General features: G+C 33.4%; 2 protein-coding genes across 2 annotated transcripts; both read right to left on the bottom strand.

The window, feature by feature from the left end:
• Positions 1-9,121: 9,121 nt before the first annotated feature.
• LOC127878624 (NF-kappa-B inhibitor cactus-like) lies at positions 9,122-10,195 on the bottom strand. The gene has a single exon (XM_052425150.1). The coding sequence runs from the start codon at positions 10,193-10,195 to the stop codon at positions 9,122-9,124; it is 1,074 nt and encodes a 357-aa protein (XP_052281110.1).
• Positions 10,196-23,645: 13,450 nt separating this feature from the next.
• LOC127878625 (NF-kappa-B inhibitor cactus-like) lies at positions 23,646-24,716 on the bottom strand. The gene has a single exon (XM_052425152.1). It carries the CDS (start codon positions 24,714-24,716, stop codon positions 23,646-23,648), a length of 1,071 nt encoding a protein of 356 aa, XP_052281112.1.
• Positions 24,717-26,876: the final 2,160 nt, after the last annotated feature.

A 26,876-nucleotide genomic window follows, 5' to 3' on the forward strand; every position in this document is an offset into this window, starting at 1 on the left:
GTTTGTATTCACAGTTCTCAGTTTATAAAACGTTGAACATGAGTTCAACAATTACTACTGGGTAGACAAAATCAAAAATGCTTCATTATCGCTAAAACCGATTATAACAAACAATTATGTATAACAAGAATTATCTTTTCAAAAGGTAGTCTTGCTGTTTTTAAAATAAAGTTTGAAATTTTGTTTCTAAATAATTTAATTGAAAACAATAGTTAAAGTGATATTATGGGCATTTTTCACTGTTGAATTTAGCTGAAAAGAATTAACAGGTCAAAAGAGTTAGTTAAAATGTGGTTACTGACCAATTATCTGCAACTCATCATGCTACCAGTTGTTTATAAAAATATATATTTTATATTTGATATTCTTACGTGACTCACCCAGTCCTCTAAGCCGAAATGATACGAAAAACAAAATTGTGTCTTTGTGTCGAATCTGCACTAAAACTCAATTTAGGTTTACATGCATGATCAGTTGTCAAACGAAAGTACGGTTGATATTGAAATGCATTATTTTTCTCTTTCCGGTATATTGTTTTAGTATGTTGATGCTGCATTAACAAATATAAGTGTATATGAAGTGAAAATACCAAAAAATAAACAACGGTTGCGATATACACCTATAAACTGCTAGATGCCCATAATATCACTTTTAACTATTGTGTTGTTGTTTTTTTTACTTGTTAGTCGCATATTTACCGCATGAAATGTGTGTTATAATAGGCAAACCATAGATCTACATAAGTATAAGTAGATACAAATTATGCTATGACCGCCATCATCGCAACATATCGTATGTTAATATTTGATTAACATGCAGTTTTCTTTCCAAACATTTGAATCACACTTGCATTACCGCGTCATGCGAAAATGAGTCTTGTGGTCTTTCGACCAGCGTAGCTCAAGTTTTAATGTGTTTTGCTTGAAAATTTAATACAATGCTGTTTATTACCAATACATTATTATTTGTGAGCGAAGCTCACAAATAATGCAGACGCGATTTTGCAAATCAGTATGCCTTAGCAACGGAAGGGCCCGTAACCCATGACTGCCTGTGTGGATAACTCCAGTCAAATTTAGCAGACGACAAAATTAAGGCTTAAAGCGTTTCTGTTTATACTTAACTGGTACACTTCAGCAGACGACAGCCTGTAATTAGTAATTATGTAAACAATAGGTTTAAGAGCTTGTGGGACGTATTGGCCAGTCTAGTGTTTAAAACAGCGTGTGCGATGACATTGGTAAGTTTATCATTGAAATCTGTACATATTGGCTGCTTTCAGGGAAAACGGGGCTTAATGCAGCATTTAAAGTCACGTGGGCAAAATTGTTTCTCAATAATGTAAAGAAAATAGATAAAGTATTAGATACACATATCACAACATGTACATGATTATAGGCTTGTTATTCTTTAGCAAGGCAACCACAATTCTGAAGATGGTTGCCAGTGAAGCGACAAGTTGTGAAAAAAGACAAATTGTTGTTATTTTGTCAAAGTTATCTCTATAACATAAATATGAGGATAAACAGTCACACATATCTCGACATGTGCTTTAAGACACACTCTTTAAAATTTGAATGGGTTGTCTTCCTTTCAAACTTGCGATATAAAAAGCTATAACATTAGTTTGAAAACTGAGTTGCTTCTAAGATTATGCAATAGCGAACAAATTCAGTGCCTTCAGCGCTTTGATTTCTATCATGAAAAGGCTTGATAGATAGAACAGTTTTACACTCAACTCTCGACATCAATACAGTTGGTGCGTGTATCTTTTATTTTCAGAGGATTGTCAGCGCCAGAGCGTTTGTACTTAAAAGCTATGTTCTCATATTTAGTAATTACTTCCATATTCCTGTCTGTGTAATAGTATATTTAAGTTCATAAAAGTATCGCTTTTCCCTATCGTGATATTCGTTTTGGCCAAACCATTTTACATTATTTTCGAAATTAAACATTTAACATGATTGTAAAAGAATATACAGGTTTAAACAAGCTGTCGTTCCAGCAGTGGAAGCGTGGCCTCACTTTAATGCATTGCATTCCAACCCGCAATGCATCAAGGTCAGTTCGCGGCCAGTACAATACTCGTTATATAATATAGACGCTATCGCGTGAACTAAGTGAACTGGAATGGACCAGAAATAGGTTAAATGAAGATATTCAGCGATATAATTATGGTATGTCAATAATAGATTCTTAATGTGTTTTCAACAATACCATGATAAATATTATTTTTCATTAATTAAAGAATAATTATTCCACCATATTAACTAATGTATTAAGCATGAGCGCGATGATTCTCGATACTGTTAATAATCGAATCAAATAGCAATGCCTGACAAACCACTAAACAGGTTTGTTCGGCCGGTTGTCTCGTATGTTTTAATTTCACTTCCATTCTTCTTTTGGTTTTCTGTTTGTATCTATAGGTTTATGACCAGCAATATGTAGCCGCGAAAACTCCGCGTAACATCCCGTACTGCGTGTGATGCAGCTAAGAACTGCACAAAAAAGACATTCGCTATCTTTGATCTCATTCATTGAACTCTTTACCTTTCAACAACTCCAACCACAATCAACGCCGTATATCTTTTTTAAAAGATATTTCTTGTTTCAATTTTGTCAAATTACCCAAACGTGAAAATGCCCCTTTAATTAGAAGCTAGCGTGTCACAAATAAATTCACTAATCCAAAATAACGCTAGCAACTGTAGATGTTTAAACGCTTTTCTTGGACTTCTATTCACTGTTCAGTTTATTATGGGTGGCTTATTTTATCAGACACATTAAGAAAATCGGATTTGCACTTTTAGAAAGTATTCACTCAGGAAACATTATTTTGTTAGAGAACATACATGTACGTATAAGTATTTTGGTAGATCAACGGTATTCTTAAACTTTAAGGAAACACTTTTATATATGCCGCTTTATGACTAATTATAAAAAACATAATTTCGTTCGAAAATTTTTATGTTAAAAAGTGTTTAAGACATGAATTTTCTACAAAAATAAAACAATAAAAATAAAAATCAACAACATTCGATTTATTACTTATATTTTTTATTACTTACAATAAATTAACTTTAGGGAACATCCTGACAATTTATAATCTTTGTATGTTTTATCTTAACAAATAAGATACATTAAATATACTATGTATATAAGGAAAATTATCAAAACATATAAGAATTAAGGCTAGTCGTTTTTCGATATTTTCTGTAAACATATAAAAAAAACATTTTTTATATTTCTTGTTGCATTTAACGTCAGTAGTTATTGATTGTTGACTTTCGAGATTTTAATGTAATTAAGTGATGAAAGTTTTAGCAATAATACATGAAATATATACATGTCTTTGAATTACACGGATATAATATAATATTTATATTAAACAACTAAACATACTTGTAAATTATCAATGAACGCTGAATGTAGACATGATAACAATGAAGAATACTATCGGTAACTATTTTTGGAGCGAGTATTTTCAAAGACGTTAAAGCTTGTTTGATTTGAACCTCAAACAATTATGTCTCGTGAAAGAAAGTAATTTGTTTCCCATTCCGAAGATTATTTTATATAAATTATATTGATCTGAATTGAGTAATTGAAAACAAAATGTATCGAATTAATTATCCGAAAACATAATATTTAAAAAAAAAATTCACGCGTGATGCTTTATTCTCAACCTTTGATACATATTTTTCATTTTATCTCTATATTGAAAATATACCCATTCAATAAATTCGCAATCATTAACAGGACTTAACATACAGTTTTTCAAATTTATTCCTTATTGCTTTTCTTTCTCCTTTAAAATGTACTTAAACTGCTAACAAAGATGAAACGCCCATGTTGGTGAATTTCCTATATATAAGGGCATGTTCGAAACAATTAAAATATAGAAAAAGATAGAGATGCATTTTAGGACCTTAAATCACAGTCCACACAAACACATGTATGTTCTCATCATAAGATCAAAACATACATGTGTATATAAGATACAACGCGACAGGTTGAATTCGGTATGTTTGAAATGTGCGTCGCTGGCTGAAGCCGTAATTAACCAACATCGTTGTACTTCCATATTTTTAAGCAAATGCCATTTGTTTTTACTTGTCCGCTTGCGAACAACTAAGGATAAGAACAAGTTTTTCAAGTCGGTCTGCTCTTAACTACGCTAAGAACGATAACCACCGCATCTGCTTGTGCACACTGATTAGCCTGTTTATACTTCACCACTGGTAAACTGCAGACAGTGAGAGTGTGTATGTAATCAATAGTGTTTGATGCGAGCGAAGACAGTGGCCAGTTTGTCATTGAAAGCTGTACATATTGGCTGCGTTCAGGAAACACGAGACATGCATGTCGGATAAGTTTTGTCCTGTGCACACTGTTTAGCCAGTACAGTGCGCACAAGTTAGTCAAGGACGACACTCTCTGATTTTATTGTGTTTTTCGTTAAAAGAGAGTCTCTGGTACTGGGATGACAATTAATGCATGTGCATGAAGCCAAGTTTTCCCAAAATGAAGCTTATATGATCTTTTCTATTAATGATTCGAAAAAAAAGATAAAAGTGATAATAACTTCAAAGTAACCTCGCTGACAAGGCAAATAATCAAAATCACCTTTAAATCAAATTAACAACCAATGAGTTCTTTTTTTTTCCTTGTGGCATTTTTAGTAAACATCTAAAATATTCACAGTTTTTCATTTAATGCTTAATATTGATATATGTAAACATTGGATCTTAAAAGCTCCATTAAAAAACAAGAATACAATTAAAGAAACAAAAAAAAGTTACCCTCAACTGGGCTCAAACCACTGGTCCCTGGAATAAAAGTCTATCGTTTAGGCCACTCGAATATCCGTGATCATACAATGAGAGATGTATTTTATACTTTATATAAGCAATCCTCGTAGTATGATAAAATATAACGACAACAACAGAACCCTCCAAATTATTAAATCGTTTATTGTTGTCAATTTACCGAAACGTGAAAATGTCCCTTTTATGTCTTCAGACTTTCAAATTGAATTAGTTCAATACAGATCTTTCATCATAAATAACTTACAGGTTTAGTGGTTGCCTGTTAGCCTGGGACCAGTAGATTTTAGCACAGGAAACTCAATTTCAAACGTTGGTTATAGTTGGGCTACAAAGCAGGGCAACTAGCTTTTTCAAAGCTTGAAACAACTCAATTCAATTGAACATATAATACAAATATGCGACTGTGGATCAATAAGCCATTGCGTAAAAAAAGAGACATTTTGTTGTTTTTTTGTCTAAGTTATCTCTATAACATAAATATGATGATAAACAGTGCACCCACATCTCGACCTGTGCTATAAGACACACTCTTTATAAATTCGAATGGGTTGTGTTCATTTCAAACTTGCGATATAACAAGCTATAACATAATTTTGAAAACTGAGTTGCGTCTAATATTATGCAATAGCGAACAACTTCAGTGCCTTCAGCGCTTTGATTCAATATTTATTAACGTATGTATACACGTAGAAATCGACTGCTGTTTTAAACAGCCTTAGTCACCTTACTTTAAAACGTGATATGTAAACTAAATATATACATTATGTTAACGTTTATGTTCTCCTATGATCGGGTATTGCGTAACATAAGCTAGACATTGACAAAACAGATATGCTGTAGCAATAGGTCATTCGTCTAGGACGGTGCAATATGACTATGCATTTCTTATTTTAAGACAAACATTAATGAAAAAGAATTAATTTTAGTACGATTTAGATGATAATCGAACCATGATATTATTTGTTAACTTAAATTGGCGTATTCCAATCAATTTTACACATCGAGTTGAATTACTTTGTTCAATAACAATTTAGAAGGTATTGTACGACTATCCATTCAAAACAAAACTTAATAATACTGTTTTCAATATCAAACGAAGACTGTAAGTTTATGGGACTCCAAGTGATCGGTTTAGTTTGTTTATATGCATACTTAATCGTTGTTATTCGGAACTCTCCAGTCTGGGTTTTTCCGATATTTGAGCACGCGCGGTAGGTACAAAAAAAAGCTGACTAGCGTATTTTAAAAGAGAGTGAATCAATAATTTCTCTTATCGCTGAATAGTAAACACCACTTGTTCTGCTCAAACGTTCATTATAGTTGATAACAATACCATGATTTAATCATTTTTCATTAGGTGAACTAATCTCGATCGTGTTTAATTTGTAAGAATACTATGTAACACAATATAATGCTGCATGTACATATCAACAGCTTCGGTCACGTAACTATGTCATTGTATTTACTGTGCGTAGGCCTGGGCATAGAGTGTTAATGGAAGTTTGTCAACGAAACTACCAAGACATTGACTCCATCGTATATATATTATACTATTCAAATATATTTTAAATCATACAGACAAGTACCAAACAACAAAAACCTTACTATCCTCAGTCCATTCGTATTACTAGAACTGATATATCGTTCCATATCAGTTGGATATTTATATGTCTATTGATAAAGCTCTATTGCGATGCTTTTCTTTAATCTAATATGTAAAGTAAAGAAAATGATTCGCTTAAGACTAAGACTTTAAGTTTAGAAGGCACTTCAATAAAGAGCTTTACCATACATTTCTTTTATTTGCCATATCTATAAAGCATGCCAAACAAAACAAGAACATGAATAATGTTTTTCAGAAGAAATATTGCATATGTCATGCCGTTTGCATAGGTTCCTTCATTACCACACAGCTGAAAAAGTCTGTTTTGTTCATGTATTTTAAGGATGTTAGCTACTGGACCCATTCGTATTTGCGGCTTTACATCTGAACGGTGTATTTAGACTTTAATCATGTATTAAACGTCTGACATTCATGTATATCATTGTTGGATTTGTTATGTGTAATTATTAATAATAATAGTTATAGTAATAACAGCAGACTTGAATTTTGACATTTCCTAAAAGAAACACTACTGTCGTTTAAATACTTATTATCCACTACTGATTAGGAACCAAACCGGATATCTACGTTACTGGTCATTACTGTATTTATGACAATGTTTGTACCTCCCGCGCGCGCTCAGCAGAAATCGGAAAAACCCACAGCGCGCGAGTTCCGAATTATATCTATTAGACTACGCTGTTATTTTGTTTGCATTCATAAACAGTAAGATAAGACTTTGCAGTTAGTTTGTTTACTTGCATGATCAGTAAGACAAGACAAGGTTTTTAGTTTGTTGAAGAATGTAAGACGTGTACACTTCATGCGTCAATAGTGCATTTTGCATCAGTTTGCATCGGTGAAATTACTGGACAAATGAAGCTGAAATGTGGTATGTCTTGAGACGGATGTTTCTTTAGAGCAGTATTTGAATTTCATACATGTACTTGCATGTAAAAGATTTGAATTTATATTGTAACTTTAATGTACTAATATCACACTATGATGTAAAGATAAAGCTGTTTTTTTAAAATCAATTACTGAAATAGAACATACACACGTGGTTCTGTAAAACGTTCATATTGAAAACGCATTTTTAAGTATCATATTTGTAAAACCCAAGCCATCACATTCGCTACAAATGTACAGTGCTTAGACTGTATAATCGAAAAACTAAATCAAATATTATACCTACACACACAGTCAGTTAAATCTGAAAAACTGATGCACAAAGTTGTAATTCATTTTAATAACAAATCCTTAAAAACATAACATACTCATACACACTTACAAAAAAAATTGCTAAAAACACCTATCCCTTGGGACTTTATTAACATAACGACAACACATAGATTGACAGAGGATATAATGGTTAGTTTTTAATTATCATTTTAATAACAAAATGCTGATTCAAATCTTCATGTTCATAATTAAGCACCATTCTGCAAGTATACACACGCAGACAATCATCTTATAATTTGGTACAGGTACAAAAACTGTTTTGGAATGTTCCAGACGTTATACCCAAACACAAAAGTATTGCACTTCGCCCTCAAACATAAACCAACAGAAATCTAAATTATTGGTGTTTGCTCAAACTCTTAAACAGCCCATGAATGTAAAAGTACACTGAATTTAATTCAATAACAGGTAAATCAAAACCATATAGTCTTAAATTATACAGAAATACTGCATATAAGCCACTGTTGGTGTTAAATATGACAACCTACAGAAGTACATTTGAAAGTGTATATAGCAAGGGAAATAGAAACACGAATTCAGAATTTGAATGCCGATGAACACCAACTTATTGCAGATCTAATTATGTATTATTCCGATAAAACAATTACACTTAAAAACGAATTATACAATTACGTACATGTATCTATTCTAAACTTAATGAACAACCATGGAATTAGTAGGACAGCTACACAATAAACAATAATAATTAACACGTAATATCGCAACGTTTGTTAAGCCTGCGGCTTACATCATATGAGCTAATATGGATAATAGTACAGAAGAACAATTTACAAACAAACGGGAAAACAAAATGCATATAATCACAAACAATAGGTACAAACACGTATTTACAATAACTTTAAATCGTGTGTAAATGAATAAAACCCTTCATGTTTAAAACAAAGTTGGCACCATGGTTACAACGATGAAAAACTTAACAACGTGAACCCTATCGAGCCGACGGCGCGATAAAGGGGCACTAGCAGTAATATAATCAGCGAAAAAAGAAGGGCATATAATTTGCAACACGTTACTTGCGTTCAAAATGTAAGTTCAGCAATATTTAAAGACAACAATCGCATTATGCTATGTACAATACAACCTAACGCCTGAGACAGTAATATAAACACAAGATTAATTGTCAAGTGGTATTCTTAGTTTATCCAGTCTATTTGTGGACAACCTTAGTACAATAATCGGTTGCCATAGCAACACGTTTGCAGTACTTAATTAATAATATTGTAAGTTGTTTTACAAATGATGTGTTGGAGCATGGGCACAGTTTACAGTCAAACTTTTAAGTATGACTGAAACATAAACTCAACACTTACCGAGTACGAAATAAATGTGCATGGTAACGTATAGTATATGAGGAATAAATAAGGTAATAGTGATGCCAACAAAAAGATAAACTAACGTTAACAAGAAACAACATATTGATACTTCATTTTGAGTCACTGTCCACAGATTCTGCGCTATGCTTTGCGCCTGCAGCCGCAAGGATCGTGTATACCCCGTCCTTGTTATAGTCTCGGGCTAGGTCAAGGGGCGTGTACCCGCTGTACGTCCGCGCGTCTATATTGCACGCTCTAACATTCATTAACGTCCGCACCAGTTTGACGTCACCGCTAATACACGCCATGTGGAAAACAGTTCTGCCCGCTTTCCGCTCGATCATGTTCAAGTCTACGTCGCGTTCGATGAGGAGTTGTAATATGTCCACGTGTCTATTCATGACTGCCAGGTGTAGACAGGTCAAACCGTCATAGTTCGCGATATCGAAATCCTGTGGAATTGTCTGATACGGTATATCGTTCGGATTGCATTTGATTTCGCTATATCGTACTGGCTCTAACAAATGATGAGCAATTTCATTAAACCCATCACGGCAAGCTATATGAAGCGGCGTATTTCCGTTCTTATCAACTGCCGTGACGTTTGCGCCTGCGCACACCAGCTGCCGCACGATGTCCATCTTTCGCATAATGACCGCCAAATGGAGCGGCGTTTGAAAGAGTTTGTTTCGTATGGACAGAAACTTATGCGCTGGGGCCATTTTGATAAATATACTAGCCAACCACAGCTTTTCCATAATAATTGCAAGGTGCAAAGGCGTATCGCCGTCATCGTCTTTTTCAAACATTTCTTCCGTATTACACAAGATGTCCTGTTGTGTAGTCCGTTGAAGTAAATTATTGATATTAACACTATTCAAATCTTGGTGTCCATTAGATTGAAGGTCGGACAAGTCACATGATTCCAGTTTATCACACAGCGTTGTCATCGAGGGATATTTATCGTTCGCAGAGAATGGGTCTGTTGTGACTTCTGAGGACGGCGATTCGTCTGTCCGAAGGCGATGCCCCTCCTCCTTCGATATCTGACAGGCATCCGTCAACATGGCTAATCTGGATTTTTTCACAGTGTGGTGCGTTCCTTCCATATTGCAGGTCAAATGTGATAGTTTTCTACGAATAAAGTCGGCTTCCTTTCCCCCAGTATCATTCAGTTTCGTCATATTCGCTTTCAGTTATTTTCTGAAAAATATTACATTACCCTTACGTTAATTGTGAAACGTGAAACAACAATCGCTACATGTATACCCATACCAACAAAGTGACTGAGGCCACGGGTAATATAACCCAGCTTTGAAAATCGTTAATTGAAGATGATTTCTCGATTACCCGTGCCTGCAACTATACTTGACATGCTTCGTCGAATATTGGGAAATGTACAAAAATGGAAAATATAATATTTTAAATCCACAAGCAAACTATCAAACAAACATGCCAAAATGTAAACATATTCTTAAAATTCCAAAGTCCCTTGTTAGCTAAATGCAATGCATTGTTGTAAGATATATTGAACCTCACGGTGCATGCGATATTAAGTTGTCCAACGTTGGTTGGTATTCTTTTGTCATAAATCATAAGTTTTCGTGTGGGTTGCTGTGGAAGAAACATCCACCACAACGAGATACACCTTTCCTTTTATGCGTCCCTCCCTGTTATCAACACCAGGCGGGGGAGTACTTAGTACATGTTAACTCAAAACACAAATTAAACACTTAACAGCACTCTTGCTGTAAGAAGGTTCTGAACAGTATCGTGCTCACTCAACCTTATGTACTTCAAAACTAAATGGATGTCGGTACTAAACGCTTATCGTTCAATAAACTACAGATGTTGTAGGAGGAACTGTAATTAAGCCAAATAAGTAAGTTGTTTGTTTGCATTATCATCGGCAATAACCGGTTGGTAGATCGGCTTAACGGTTGTGTGTGCATTTCGAAATTTATGAGGTCCTTCCACCGGAGACTACATTATCAGAGGGCTCGGTTTGTGTCCGATATCTAAGTCAGATAGTATCATATCTCTTACCTAATATATTAACTAGAGTCACGAAAGTCAGGACAAAGTTTAAATTATTGCTGAAAATACGCCTGCTATACAAGCTCTATTATGTATATTGATTATATTTTATCTTAATCATGAAAACTGATACCAAGTCGATATAAGTATTTTGTCATGGGTATGACGTATGAGCTTCGATGTTTAAATTTAAAAAAATGTAAGTTGGTCTTTTGTTTTCGTAATTGCTATATTTATATATCTTAGAGAGTACACACATACAAACTGTACAAAAAAAAATCATACGACCATCTGTGGTAATTGTTGTACAAAGTTTGTGTCAATGTTTTGGTCGATAATGATATTCTCCCAAATTATTTAGCTTAAGTTTAATTTTGAATGACAGGCATACTCTTTATTAGATATGGCCTCCAAATATGTTTGCTATTTCTTACGATACTTCGTGCTATTACCGGGTGAAATGAACAAAATTCATTATATATTTTCAATTTATAGGAATTGATGTCTATTGTATATCCCAAAAATTAACTTTAACACAAAAATCTTACTCAAGTCACTGAGTTTCTTATAAAAAATTAATTTACCTGGACACAAATAAGATACATTTTAAAGGAAATTGATAAATGAGAAACTTGGAATATATAAACATAAATATGACCCCAAAGCAAGTATACGAGCGGCCAACACAAAACCGTGATTATAACGACACTTTATGACACTTAAAATACTAATACATAATTTTTAAGTACCTGAAAACTCTTACCATATGCTGACCTTGCTAGTTTATGACTACTTTTAAAACATTCAGTATTTATATCGTGACAAGGTGATCGTTACACATTGTTATGGCATGTTGGAAATCCAGTGTTTCACAGTTTGAACTTCGACCTTGTATTAAACGTCATAAAATATTCATGGTCGACATTCGATATTTAAATTTAATACATAGACGAAAATGTTTGCAATAATTAATGCAAAATATCAGTTGTATTTAAGTGCCATTTTCATTAACCCAGCAATCTGCGATTAAATGCTAATGCTTCTACACAAACACAATTTATAACTTTTGTCTCAAAATTAGTCGTTTGATGGGCTTTTTGCAACGCTAAGATTCCCGGCTCAAACATGGGTTTCCGTTCATTTAGCATTTGTATAATCCACATGTATCCCTTCAAACAAATTTAACAGGCTATGGGGTTAGAGATCTACTATTTACCGCTATTGTAAGTCGAATGGTATGACCGCAGTAGACCAAGAAAAATTACGAACACATTTTCATTTTGAATGTTCGAACATAAATGTTGTACAATAATTTTTGAAATTGATAAAGAAACCCGTAGATGGTGGCTTACAACAAACGCTTTACTTAGCGGTGTTTACATAAAATATTCTGGAATTCCGTCAAGTTTCGATTTGTATAGTTCGAGAATATTTACTCAGATGAAAATAATACGTTTACTTAAGAGGATTATTAAACATGAATGTTTAAGAAATTTGTTTTAATGTATTCATATTCGAGAAAGGTTGGTACTGTGATCTTTTAATGTATTATTCGACTATTTTTATGATTGTGTTGAAATGTTACGCAATATTCAATTAACACAACTAGTATATGGATAAATTGGTTGTACATGTTTCGATTTAGAACAGTGTAATTATCTAGGGTTTCGTGTGTCCTTAAAAACTTACGTATTTAAAAGTCTTCATTTTAATATTGAGAATGACACACTTTGTAACTAAAATATGAACATTGGCATTTAGTATTTTGAAAGGCAAACATCAGCTATGATATGTCTTAATTGGTTGTACATGTTTCGATTTAGAACAGTGTTATTATCTTGGTGTTCGTGTGTGCCTTGTTGTTTTACTTATTTCAAGGCCTATATATTTATAGCGAGAATCATACACTATGTAACTAAAATATGAACATTAAACTTAAGTCAGTTGACAGGCAATGATAGGTATAAACGTGTTTCATTTTACCAATTATATGAAGCTTAAACATCTTCATGTATATCTTAGCTTTTTAAAAGTAAAAAGAAAATCGAGCTATTTAAGTGTCTGTTTTAAAATAGACAATATTACTCCAACGCACATTCCGTTTTTAAGACATAATAAACGGTCTATTAAGCAAATGTTTGTGTCTAAAGATAGATTTTGAGACATGACGTATACTAAGTCGCAATCACGAATAGCTATTTATGTACTGTTTTCCATAATTGACCGTATTTGTGTTTGACACATATTCTTTTTTAAGCATTTTGTAAACGGTCTATTATGCTATGCTTATGTTTAAAAATAGAGTTTCAACTATGACTTAAATCTGGGACGCAATTAAAAATTAAAGTCAACGGAATAACGTGCTTGAAATAAAAACAAATAATTATTGCTAATAATCGTATAATTGATAACTGCAAGTTTACCCCCCTCCCCCCACAATTCAGCGTTATTTGTTCGTGCAAGTTTGCTAGTAATTCGCAAATCGTATTTAATTTTATATTGTATTAAGTAAATAGAGTTATTTATTTGAAGATCCATAAACACGCAAATTCAACGAATACTTCGTAAAATAAAATTTAACCCACCATACAAATCAGTATTCCTGATAACGAAAGTCACAATTTCATAGCTAGATGTGATCTGGTAACATTGATTTCACGAGATACAAAATGCTCTTTTTTAATTTTTGTGGGACAATATATTCCATTTGAATTTCCCGCGACATTATCCGAACATTTACGAGCTGCTCTAAGCAATTCAGAAAAAAAGGAAAAGGAAAGAGAGCGTGCAAAAATGCAAGTGTATGTGAAGAAAAACATAAATGAAAGGAACTTATTCAAGGAAAGAATGTAGTTGCCCGTTATCTTAATAGCGCGCGGACCTAACAAGAAGCACTGGCAATTGCTATCCAAATTATTCAAATGAAAGCACACCGTATGAATCCGATCCTGACGCGAGTTTATCCGTTTAACGAAGCAAGGTGACATATTGAAACATTTTTAGATGCTTAGTTGTTGAGGATGTTTGTATTTTAATGTGTTTACACCAATGATGATTGTTTTAGAGTCTTCCTATAGTACTTTACCTTCGTATGGCACTTTTTGTTGTTGGAAGTTTTTATAAGCATACTAGTAATGGGAAGTGCTTAGGGATCTTCAACATTCAAATTACGCTAATTGTAAACTAACTAACACGCATTTATGTCTTTAGTAAAACATCGATGCGTATTTTATTTGTCTAATTCGAGGCCAATATATATCAATAAATTGATTTTTTGGTGAAGTGTGAAATCAAAGAACCAAGGCATTATTATAACTTTTATCAAGATTAATAATTGTCTCGGTTGGACGTGTCGTACCAAAAATAAATGTATTAACACATGAATTGTTTTGGTTTTGATATATATTTTATGAAATCATATATTTTCATTAATATGATATGGTTGTGGAAATCTATTTAGGGGCCAAGAAATCTCTCTCAACTAGAAAATAAGAACACACGCTGGTAAAAGCATAAAATCCTAACATAATATTTACTTTACCTTGCTTCCTTCTACATGATAGTTCATATCCATTGATATTGTAATGCAATTGTGTGTGATGCTTATAATATAAAAAAAAACACTATCATTACGCGGTTTCTTCATAACATCGCCTTTATATATACGTAAAGCATGACATACATCTGAAAGCATAGGTAACTACAAAATAAGAAATTGTATAATAAAACAACAATAACATGAGTTTCCTTTTTTTGCGTTCTCCCATGTGGGCGTATAAAGTGCTTTGAAATCAAGACCATTTCATTGGAGTCTCGCTTATCATATTTGTTAAATTCCACAAACGATATCTGACTCAAGTTCTATAAAATATAATTTCTACGTAAGATAAATCAGTTTTTCTTAGGAATCTTCTAACTTCCGGCACGAATAACACATGACACATTAGGAAAGTATGTCTTGTTAAATAGCTGACCTTGTATAAACCGTTCTATGGTTGCATTGGCTTAAACAATGAAATAATTTAAATAATCTATTATTATAGTTGATAAACATATTGGTTATCAAAACTTAAATCGCTTACATGTAAATCATTTGAGTTTTTCTGTAACCTGGAAAAGTTAAAGGACGTGACAATTGTAGTGATATTTATTGCTAATTTCTTGCGCAAGGAGTTCATCCGGGAACTAAAATGCGATTAATAATCTCGTTTGTTTCCGTGGTTTAACAATTGCTTCGTGGAACAAATAGAGAAGATGATTTTTTTGTGTTTATTAGTTTATAAAATCCGGACATTGTGCTCTGTTTAACCCGGAAAACAAACTCCGATAGTTTATCTATTTCTATACAAGTATCCGGCACAAATTAACCTACATACTACAATAAAAATAGTCATTAGTGAAAATGATTGTGTAAAGTCTCATGGCAAGCTTAAGCAAACCCATTATAAATAGCTGAAAATAACTACTTAGAACTAATGTTCATGTTATTTCCATATACACGAGCATTTAGCATTACATTAATTGACAACATTGAACATTGAACATTGAACGCATGCCTTATGCACTAAACAATGGACAGTTATTGTTTTAACGTATGTATTACAATTCTCGTAATTCGATCGTGAAGACGCCCATCAGATTTTTGTATTCACTGAGAATATGTATTAAATGTTGTTGCAGTAATCTTATATAATGTCCGAAGACAAATTAAATTTCAAGCAATGCGTTGTATAATTATTTCCAACATACTAAGCATTTTTAGAAATATTAGTATAGATACGTAATCATTAAAAATAAAGCTACTGTCCGAAGGCAGGAACATGGACGCAAATACCCTCGACCGCTTAATCGAAACAAAAAGAAAGAGGGTTCAGCACAAAATAATGTTCTTGCTTAAAATTATTATTTGGATTTTATATTATTCCTTACATGTGTTGTTTAGGCATGCAGAGTAAAACGTTATTGTGTTTTATTATAAAATAAATGTGTATGTCAAACTAGTCATAAAACTCAATAGTATTTCCATTTACAGAATTTACAAGATTTTGTCGTTCTATCCTGTCAGTCAACTAGCATAGTCAAAGTGCAGATCACTGTTGTAGTTATCGCAGTTATCGAGCAAAATTATTCACGATGACAATATCTTAGCGACAGTTAATTATGTCTCTTATATAAATTCGAAATTCAAATGATTACGTTCCAATATTAGACTGCTTACGATGTCTCAAATGTCTCAAACCGGCAACATTTCCAAAAACAGCGTTTTTCGTTCATACGCTTTAAGTAATGATACATTTATCGCAACTAAATTCCTCTCTATATCTTTTAAATAAATCAGCGTGCATTTTCGGGACTTTACTTAATGTTTGATAGTTATCGCCTTTTAAATATTTTGATACATTTCCTCATAACATAAATCTTTATTTGTTACAATGGTATATCTCGTGTGTAGGTGAATTCCCGTTAAAGATCGAACATTAAAGCCTCTATAGTGTTCATGTGTCGTATGAATAGATATCGTTGCGGGAAATTAAAATAGAATTGTATATGCTAACCAATAATAAAAACGAGCATTTTGTATCTACAAACATCTATTTTACCAGATCACATCTGGCGTTGAAATTTCGGCAATTGCCATAAGGAACACTGATTTTTAATTGGTTACGTTTATTTTACGAACAATTGTACGAAATTTTCCTTGATTATGAGTAGTAATGTTTCTTTAACAGTTCATAACAGCCGGGTTTGATAAGTGCATTAAAGTAATGTATTTTCTTCCCCCGTACACACCGGTACTGATTATATTTGATATTCAAACGACGTAACACATTTTGAAGAACTCGTATTGTTTAAATAAGACAGTGGTAAGATTTGCTGTGGATCATGTGATCAGTTTTAGGGGATATTTTCCTTGATATGTCGTGCAGGCATGCTTAAAGTGTGTGTGTTTTAAATTATTAAGATATTATATTGAGACATGAAACAGGACTTTTAAAAGATATCTTCAATTTGTTTTCTTTCTAATCAGCAATTTAAAACATGCATGTCAGTATTACATCAAATGTAAATAACATACTTGTTTAACAATAGACACAATGTAACTTACAGTGATAACAGAGAAAGATAATCATTGAATAATCTCGCCTACTTTCGATATCCTGTGAGAAACAAAATATATTTAATAAAACATTTGGTTGAAGAGTAAATGTGTGATGTGTTATTTAATAAACCATGTCAAACTCGAACTGCTTGGAGATTAATGTATGTGCTTTAAATCGAGGCGGCTTGACGAAATATATACCGAGTTATATGTATTTTATAATATATTCGTGTATTATAAATCATGTGAGCACGGAAAAAAAATCATGCTCATCTTTCAAAGTGGTAAAAGAAATTGTAATTTATTGCAGCTTACTTTAACACTATTCAACAACGAATTTTGAATTTCTGGTTCACTAAAAAGGATCTGCTAAAACTGTGAGGTGTCATTTTCATTTAGATGATTGGCTTTAAACAGTCCGTCAAAAATGTGGCAGCCTTTCAAACATGTGTTTTGGCTATCATACGTTAGTAACTTACAAATTTAACATGTTGTAACATGATAGGGATATTAATTCGAATAAAACACTTGCTCTTGATTAAAGTTGCAGTATTTTCATTTAGTTGAAATATGCACCAATGGTGTTTATGGTGACTTTCGATAAAAGTTTCTAGGTTTTTAAATGAAATCCGCTGTTCTTTTGCAAATTTCATTCTTTGGAATTCGAAGTTCTTTACAACTTATCGGCAAAACAATGTTTCGAATGAAACAAGAGAACAAAAAAGAACAACATAAATGCAAAAAACTAAGAACTCACTAGATTCATTTAACATGCCTATACTTATAACTATTGTATCGTAGAGATATGCGTGTTGTTAATTCAAACTAGCGCATTTCTACACGTTTGATGAGCAGGCTGAAATGATGCTATCTAGGCATTCAAATTGAAGTCACTTATGCAAACAATCGAACACTTTAATCGACTATTGTTAAATTACTAAAAACCTAACGTTTATGATAATATAAGTGTAAGTGTAAGTGAACTTGAATCGTTGTTGCGCGTGTGTCATGTAAGTAAAACTGAAGTGAACGGAAGGAAATTGTTAAGACGTCTTTGGGCATTGGACGTTTTGTTACACTAGACATCGGTTTTTAGCTTATATGGCAGTAAAACATGATCAATGCTTATTACTCATAGAGAAACTATTAGTCGTGGGTTATTATTTAATCATGTCAAAGTTCATGGTGGTGACATGAGCAGATTGGAATTGGTTTAAGATGGCGTGTCTGTCAAATGCACGCACTTGAAATCGAAACTAAAGAAACACAGCCTCATTGTTAAGAATGTTATTTGGATCGGAAAAAAAATACTATAAGTCATTGCGTACATTACTGAGATGTTTTCTGAAAGTGACTCTACTCGGGTTTTTGTCGAGACACTCGAGCTAATTTAACTAATACGCACATTCAGGTCAAGTCGTGGTACAAATAATTATGTTACGTCATTATTATGAAAATGTCCAATTGCTTGTTTCTACGGCACCGATCTTAATGGTCAATTCTTAGAAATCACGTTACGTATAATATGCTTGGCATGCGTGTTACTTTGTGGTAAAGCGTGCGCTGAGTGCAATGTTTAACCCATTTATGCCTAGAGTCTAGAAAAAAGGTCTTGGCAAACAGCGTAGACCCTGATGAGACGCCGCATGATGCGGCGTCTCATCAGGGTCTACGCTGTTTGCTTAAAGGGATTTCTGTAAGAAATATTCTAAATATCGATATAAATATAGACTAGACATGCCTAATTTTTTAAATAAATTGATCCAATTTAGAAGGATGGGAGAGTCCAAAAGGCATAAATGGGTTAATTACAATAAATAAATTATTTAATACACTGAACACGGAAAGCTTGCATATTATATTCCGAACCGACCTGATAGCAAAGTTATTTACACGGTTACCGCAAAGCAGAACACTAAATCTATACAGGGGAAATACAATATGATTTCCACCTTACGTCTGCGTAATAAATTAAGTTGTTTTTGTGTCTTTTTACTATGCAGTTTATTCATTATATCTAAAAAGCCTTTCCATAAATTATTATAAAAACACACGATTTTAATTTTTTTTAAATCATATTAATTGAAATGTATTGTTGAAATATGTAAAGTGTAGGAAAGTGTATGAAGCCACTGAAATCTCCTTCACATTTTCACACTCTGCGTTTAAACATATCATTATTACAAGCTATTTAATGCATGACATCAAACGGAATTCGAATTATCATATCCATTTTAAGTCATCTTGTTTGAATATAAATAATAGCAAAGTTCGTTTTCATTCGATGTGACGTGTATTACCGCCTACCAGTTTGAATTTTAAACATTAATTCATGCGTGTAACTTCGAAATATTTGTCACGCGGGTATCGGGCTGAGCGCATACCACAGCTGATACAAACTGTAACAAACTAACATGTGTTCCCAGAAGAAGTTAAACGGGGGTGCAGTGTATCTATTCACCGGAACTTTAAAGAACCAGGAGTGCCTCTGAATTCGCGGCGTCGTCTGTATGCCACTCAAACCCTCACTAACACCTGACTCGGTGCGGAGTCTGGAGAGAACATTATCAATAATCATATAAAGTATTCAAACTATACCAAATAGCAAAACTTATTTAGTGAAATTTAATTCGTAAAGTATTATAATAGCCATATTAGGATTATACCCATAATCACTATATAACTACCGAAAATTAAAAGCGAATATGTATTGAGGCAATACATAACAATAACAAGAGATGTGTTCGTCAGAAACAGAATGCCCCCTATTGCGCCGCTTTGAAATTAAACATTTTTTTTTACCTTTGACCTTGAAGGATGACCTTGACCTTGAACTTCCACCAATCAAAATGTGCAGCTTCATGAGAACGCCGCTTTGAATTTTATTTTTTATTTTTTACCTTTGGTCTTGAAAGATGACCTTGAACTTGAACTTCTACCACTCAAAATGTGAAGCTTCATGAGATACACATGCATTCCAAATAATCAAGTTGCTATCTTCAATATTGCAAAAGTTATGGCCAACGTTAAAGTTTTTTTTTTTGGACGGACGGACAGACTGACATACTGACGGACAGTTCAACTGCTATATGCCACCCTACCGGGGGCATAAAAAGTAATTATCATGTTTTAAACGTAACACATAATAAATAATAATTTATTAAGAGTTCTAAACTCTTTCGGCTTCCAAAATATTATTATTACATATAAACTGTAAGGTTATCTCCGTATATTATGATATTTCATAGCGCCTTTATCTTTCAACATCCCAATCACCGTCTGATGATCCGCAGATGAAACTATCTGCCACAGTACATCGACCACCTTGCAATGTTTTCCTCCAAAATCCAGTTTTGGAATAAGTAGAGAAACTTTGAGTTTTTAAACAAAACTTAATGAAGAAAACTTTGTTAACAAGTCATTATTTTAAAAAGTTTCATGTTCATGTACACTTTAATGTAGTACACGTTTACTTAAACACGACGTAGTATGAATTTACTTCTTTACACCACGATTACAGTGTAATCTTTAATTGATATGCATTATGCTTTGAGAAAAATTCCAAAATAAACCCCACCAGTCATTTACAATATGCAAATGACACATAGTGTTCACTCTAAAAAGATATCCAGGTAAATACATTGCATATACTCATATAACATAATATAAAGTCCACTTGGCCAAACAAATGAAGGATACAATCTATGACAATATATGAATTGACAAAAATAAATGTGAACTCAATACTAAGTAAATACAATTAATTATTAAATGCTTATGCACAACTACATAATATATATTGAGCAACGTTATGCGAGAAAAGACGCACATACAATTTGGCACAGGACATAGACATCAGATATGTTACCTGTTTTAGAAAGATCCAGGAGATAAACACAACTAATTATCATTTCCCTAAGCGAAAACACATGCAATAATAATCACAGGCGTAGTAGGTTTGCTCCAGCTAATTGCAAAATGAATAATGGATATACACACTAGAACAGTGGCATCGCAACTTGTTCGATCAAACTGAGGACTTATATTGAATATATTTGCAACGTCTCATTATAATCTGAAAAGCCTACTACGCCAAGTTTACAAACAAGCATAAAATTAACAACACACAAAAAAGAAGACAATATAACCTTGTTATAAACGCAAATATTATGCACGTCATTTAACTCATTCGTAAGTTACTATACACGTACACTGATTTAAACCAACTATACATGGCAAAAGACACAAATATGTGAGGTTATATGTCATCAAAAAATCAACTGAATCATAAAAAGTACATGTTTCATTAATGTGTTTGTGTGCTTTATTTTTTCCGTTTTCAAACACGCTGAATCAAAATTTGCATCATTTACTCCCAAATCGAACAAAGAAAATAACATGTAAGCCACTGTATATAAATAATTATATTTTATATCTACCAAGACCAATTGCCCACAAAAAAAATCGAAAAGAAGGGATGAGCGCCAATCAAATGTAAAGGGATAAAACAAATTTTATAATATCAAAAGAACGTTGTATGAATTGTATGAGGGTAGTTAATCATTTAAGTATAAACCTGTTTGAAATAAGAAAACAACAATTCAGTTTTAATTTTCTAATTTTCTAAATAAAACACATATATGAATTCCAAATTGCATAAATATAGGTTGATTTAATGGAACAACCTTCACACTTTCATAAGAAACAAAATATCATACCAAAATTTTCAACGACTTAAATATTACATCATATGAGTTGAGACTACTAATATAATACTATACCAAAAAAGCGCATAAAGCAAAACATAATAACACAAAAAACGTACTTAAACGTTCATACAATATCATGAAATCTTTATAAACATGCAACGAACGTTCTTATTTTACATTATAACATTTTAACTTTACAAAAACAATTTGAAAAGCACCATCAAAATAAAGAAATATCAACATAAGATTACTTTCAAGTCATAGACTGAAATATATACCAACAGTTATAACAACAACCTTGATCAGAAACATTGAACACGTGAATTTGCAACAATTTTTTAACGGCACATAATTTTAAACCTACACAATAATAAAAATAATTATCGCACAAATGTTTCAAAAATGCCATATAACGTATGTTATGTATCAATTAAATAATAAGTGTAATAATCTCGTATACAAATATAATAAACTTACAATCGAAGCCGTTCGACTTTACCTGTTACATATTTCCCTGACCAGCAGGACACAAACACTGAGACAGGTCATTTAAATACGTTCCAATACGGCAAAAGACTTATGATGACTATATATCCACAAAGTAAATATGACATTACAGCGTATTAACTGCTATATATAAAAAATATATGACTACATGTAGAACAGAGAGAATAAGTGTTACAAAATGTAAATCAATTTATCATATTTTGGAATGTATTTAACAAGTATATCTTACTATAAACTGAATTCAATTATAATTGATGTACATGTCTTAATATTATTTGTTATTGTCGATCTATCCTGGTGTTGTCCGGCTAGCGCAGTAGCTGGTACACTCGCTTTTCACCCAGGCGACCCAAGTTCAATGCCCGTTCCCGGCAGCATGTGAGTTTGGTTGGTGGTCACCATACCAGACAGGTGTGGTTTCCACCAGGTACTCCGGATTTCTCCCACAGCACAAGACCAAGCCAAAATTTAAAAACTTTCAGTAACAACGAAATAGCTTGAAATTGCAGCTATGATTCACAATTTGTCCCAATTTTCATGAGTCTAGTAAGTTAATTAGGTAGGAGTGCAGGGGCACACTCCGGGTCCATACAAAATGTAGCCTCTGGCTCGGAAAGGATCTCATAAACTTCGAACTACAGATATATTGTCAGTTTATCCAGTCAAGAACAAGCATCGATTTTCAATAACAAATGATTTTGTAATGGATTAGTTTATTTAATTGTAATTATTATTTGCATGCATTTTGATGATATTCAAATGTAAAGGACGCTTTTATTGCTATGTTTCCTTTAACACTATCAAAATTCAATCAATACGAAGACACGTATACGTATATCCAATGTTAACAAGCGAGGTAAGCTAAACGTTGATGTTTTAGGTACTTTCAATGGTAGATTGTAAGACGTATTTTGGAATTCTAGTTACTAAAGTTTAGGTCTTTATTTGCTATGTTTCCTTTAACACTATCAAAATTCAATCAATACGAAGACACGTATACGTATATCCAATGTTAACAAGCGAGGAAAGCTAAACGTTGATGTTTTAGGTAAATTGTAAGACGTTTTTTGGAATTCTAGTTACTAAAGCTTAGGTCTTTTACAGTATACAATGTATAAATACATAAAAAGAACGTAATTGGTGCAGCATAAACACACGATAAAACGTAGTGAGCATTTACACTGAAATAAATTAGGTAAATATCAATGGAACACATATGCCATTTACCCTCAACCGAAAAAATAATTTGGTTATCCTAGCTAATAAAATAATATTGTTGCTCTAGTCCGAGTCACTGTCCATCGATTCGGCACCCGGTTTCGCGCCTGCAGCCGCAAGGATCGTGTATACCCCGTCCTGGTTATAGCAAAGGGCCAGGTCCAAGGGCGTGTACCCGCTGTGCGTCCGAGCGTCCATATTGCATGCCCGAACACTCATTAACGTCCGCACCAGTTTGACGTCACCGCTAATACACGCCATGTGAAGAACAGTTCTACCCGCTTTTCGCTCGATCATGTTCAAGTCTACGTCGCGTTCGATGAGGAGTTGCAATATGTCCATGTGCCTATTAATGACCGCAAGATGAAGACAGGTCAAACCGTCATAGTTTGCGATATCAAAATCCTGCGGAATTTTCTGATAAGGTATATCGTAAGGATTGCATTGGATTTCGCTGTATCGTACTGGCTCTAACAAATAACGAGCTATTTCGTACAATCCATCACGACAAGCTATATGAAGCGGCGTATTTCCGTTCCTGTCGACTGCCGTTACGTCTTCCCCTGCGCACACAAGCTTACGTACGATGTGCTTCTGGTTCATAATGACCTCCAAATGAAGAGGCGTTTGGAAGAGTTTGTTTCGCATTGAAAGATACGTATACGTTGGGGCCATTTGAATTATTTTACTAACCAACACAAGGTTATCCAAAATGATTGCAAGATGCAAAGCCGTATCGCCATCCTTGTCTTTTACAAACAATTCTTCACTATTACAGGCTACACCCTGTGCATAACTTGAATTGTTAATGTGAATACTGTTTGATTCTTGTTGTCCACTTAATTGTAGATCAGACAGGTCGCATGAGTCAAGTTCATCACACAGTGTGGTCAAGGAGGGATATTTGTCCGTCGAAAAGAACATATTGGTCGACACCTCCCTTGTCGGGGATTCGTCTGTCCTAAGGAAGCCCACGTCCTCGGGAATAAGAAAAGCAACAGAGAACTTACGCCTGTACTTTCTTTTAGTGTGATATCTAACACCCTCCTCCATATCGGATCTCTGTGGACAGCTGTCGTTATGACCGTGGTCGTTCTGGTTTCCTAAACTGCCGTCGGTTCCTGTTACTGTCATGGTTGCTGTATACTATGGTCTGCAATAGACATTAATCAGACGGTTGTTTATCAGAGATATATCTATACAATTTAGTAGCGTGTAATAAATGAATATAGGAAGCTTACATAATTTACATTTATCGCCACCAATAAAAATAACATAAACCTATGATCAACAACATGTCTTTTAAATGGAATACGATACAAAATTAATGTATGAGAATGTGTCATTAAAGGCATTTAACCGTAAAGAAAATGCCCTTTGTTTTTTATATACATCGCAAAAAGTAAATGAGGGTAAGTAGTCGGCTAAACTTTTATTGAGATATTTTTACGATTCACCATTTGAAAAAGATTAAGTAATGATATGCAGAAATCGTCCCAACATCTATTTACTTAGGTTTTATAGTTATTGTGTGCTTATTACAAGCAAATATGTAGCAAAATTGTGTGCAAGCTTAATAGTTTATATACTGAATATCATCGAATTCAGCAAAACTGATCACAAATTCAAACTGGAATATCAAAAACAAAATTAAGGATATGCACAAAAAAGAAGTGTTGGTCGGTTTAGTGGAAACTTTTTAACGCCTGTTTCAATTGAATATAAACAAGCAAAATCCGCTTGTCTACATGTAGATTGTACTTTACGTCTACATAGCGTGTACTTCACTTGATAATACGCATTATTGGCTGACGAGAAACCGCATCAGTCATTAATGTGCAAGGTTGTTCAATTCAGGTACATTTTATCAAACATAACAGCGGTTGTAACCAACGGTGGAACTATTTGAATTTATATTATGAAATACTGAAACTGGCTAGGCGCGTATAATCTCCTGTCTTAATATTTGGGATACATACTTATATGTACAACTAATATGCAAATATGTTGATTTTGTTGCACAACACAAAGTATATTAATAATATTTAAACACGTCTTTAAACGACTAATTATGATGAAATAAACACATACTTCCGCTAGTCACAATTAATGAATTAAAGCCATTGTATACGAGCATTCATAGGTTAAATTAAAAGTACAATCAAATTTAAATGTTACTTAATTTTTATATAAAATAGAAGTAATATATGTGTACACTATTTCTTCCCTTTTTAATAGCATATTGATAATATTTGTATCAACAAACAAACAACGCGTTACCAACCGTTCAAACGTTGATAAACCCCTATTGCTACTGCTATTGCTACTGCTTTACCTGTTATGAATAAACCAGTTTTCGGTTTGTATCAATCGACATAAGCGAGCTATTTTATACACAACTGAAACTATTAAAGGGGCCTTTTCACAGATTTTGGCATTTTTTAACTTATTCATTAAATGCTTTATATCGATAAATGTAAACATTGGATCGTAAAAGCTCCGGTAAAAAATCAAGAATAAAATTAAAAAAAGGAAAAGAACATTGCCTGGACCAGGTTTCGAACCAGTGACCCCTGGAGTCCTGCCAGAGTCCTGAAGTAAAAACGCTTTAGCCTACTGAGCTATTCCGCCGAGTACATACATTCGAAGTATTTTATACATTATATAAGCAGTCTTCGTAGTTTCACAAAATTTAACGACAAAAACAGAACTCTCCAAATTATTCAATCGTTTCGCGTTGCAACGCTTTATAATTTTTAGGTTTTAAAATCGTCAAAAGATGCATATAATGGCTATATTAGACCATGGTAAATGTTCAGTATTACTGTTTCCTCACAAATATCATAACTAAAACGAAAATTTGCGAATCTGAAACAACTTTTTTCAATTTTGTCAATTTACCAATTTGCATAAACCAGTACTCTTTACGGAGACTCCGGAAATGGACGTAGTGTTACGATTGCTATTTAACTGCGTATTGTCCAATCGTGATAGATCGACTATCTCAGGAATCCTCCGTAAGATTTAAGCAATAAATCGTCTGCTGATCCAGAGTTAGTGTTTTCTTAACGCTATGGGAGGCCTGGTTGCCGGTTTGTCCGAGAATAGTACGCCTGGTTTGTCCAAGAATCATTCGCCGTAATCAAATATTATTTCTATTACGTATTAATGTTTTGGTAAAATTCCGGAAATGCTAAACGTAACGTCGACGCTAAGGAAGCAAACATGTGCGGGAACCGCAGCTTGTTAACGGTGGAAGTCGGCCGACTGAGCGATTGGATATCGGGAAATAGC

Source organism: Dreissena polymorpha, chromosome 4 (assembly GCF_020536995.1).
Source record: "Dreissena polymorpha isolate Duluth1 chromosome 4, UMN_Dpol_1.0, whole genome shotgun sequence".
In the NCBI taxonomy this organism is placed as follows: domain Eukaryota; kingdom Metazoa; phylum Mollusca; class Bivalvia; order Myida; family Dreissenidae; genus Dreissena; species Dreissena polymorpha.

Bases quoted from the DNA above. Each gene is read 5' to 3' on its own strand.
- LOC127878625 (XM_052425152.1), bottom strand. From the start codon at position 24,716: ATGACAGTAACAGGAACCGACGGCAGTTTAGGAAACCAGAACGACCAC.
- LOC127878624 (XM_052425150.1), bottom strand. From the start codon at position 10,195: ATGACGAAACTGAATGATACTGGGGGAAAGGAAGCCGACTTTATTCGT.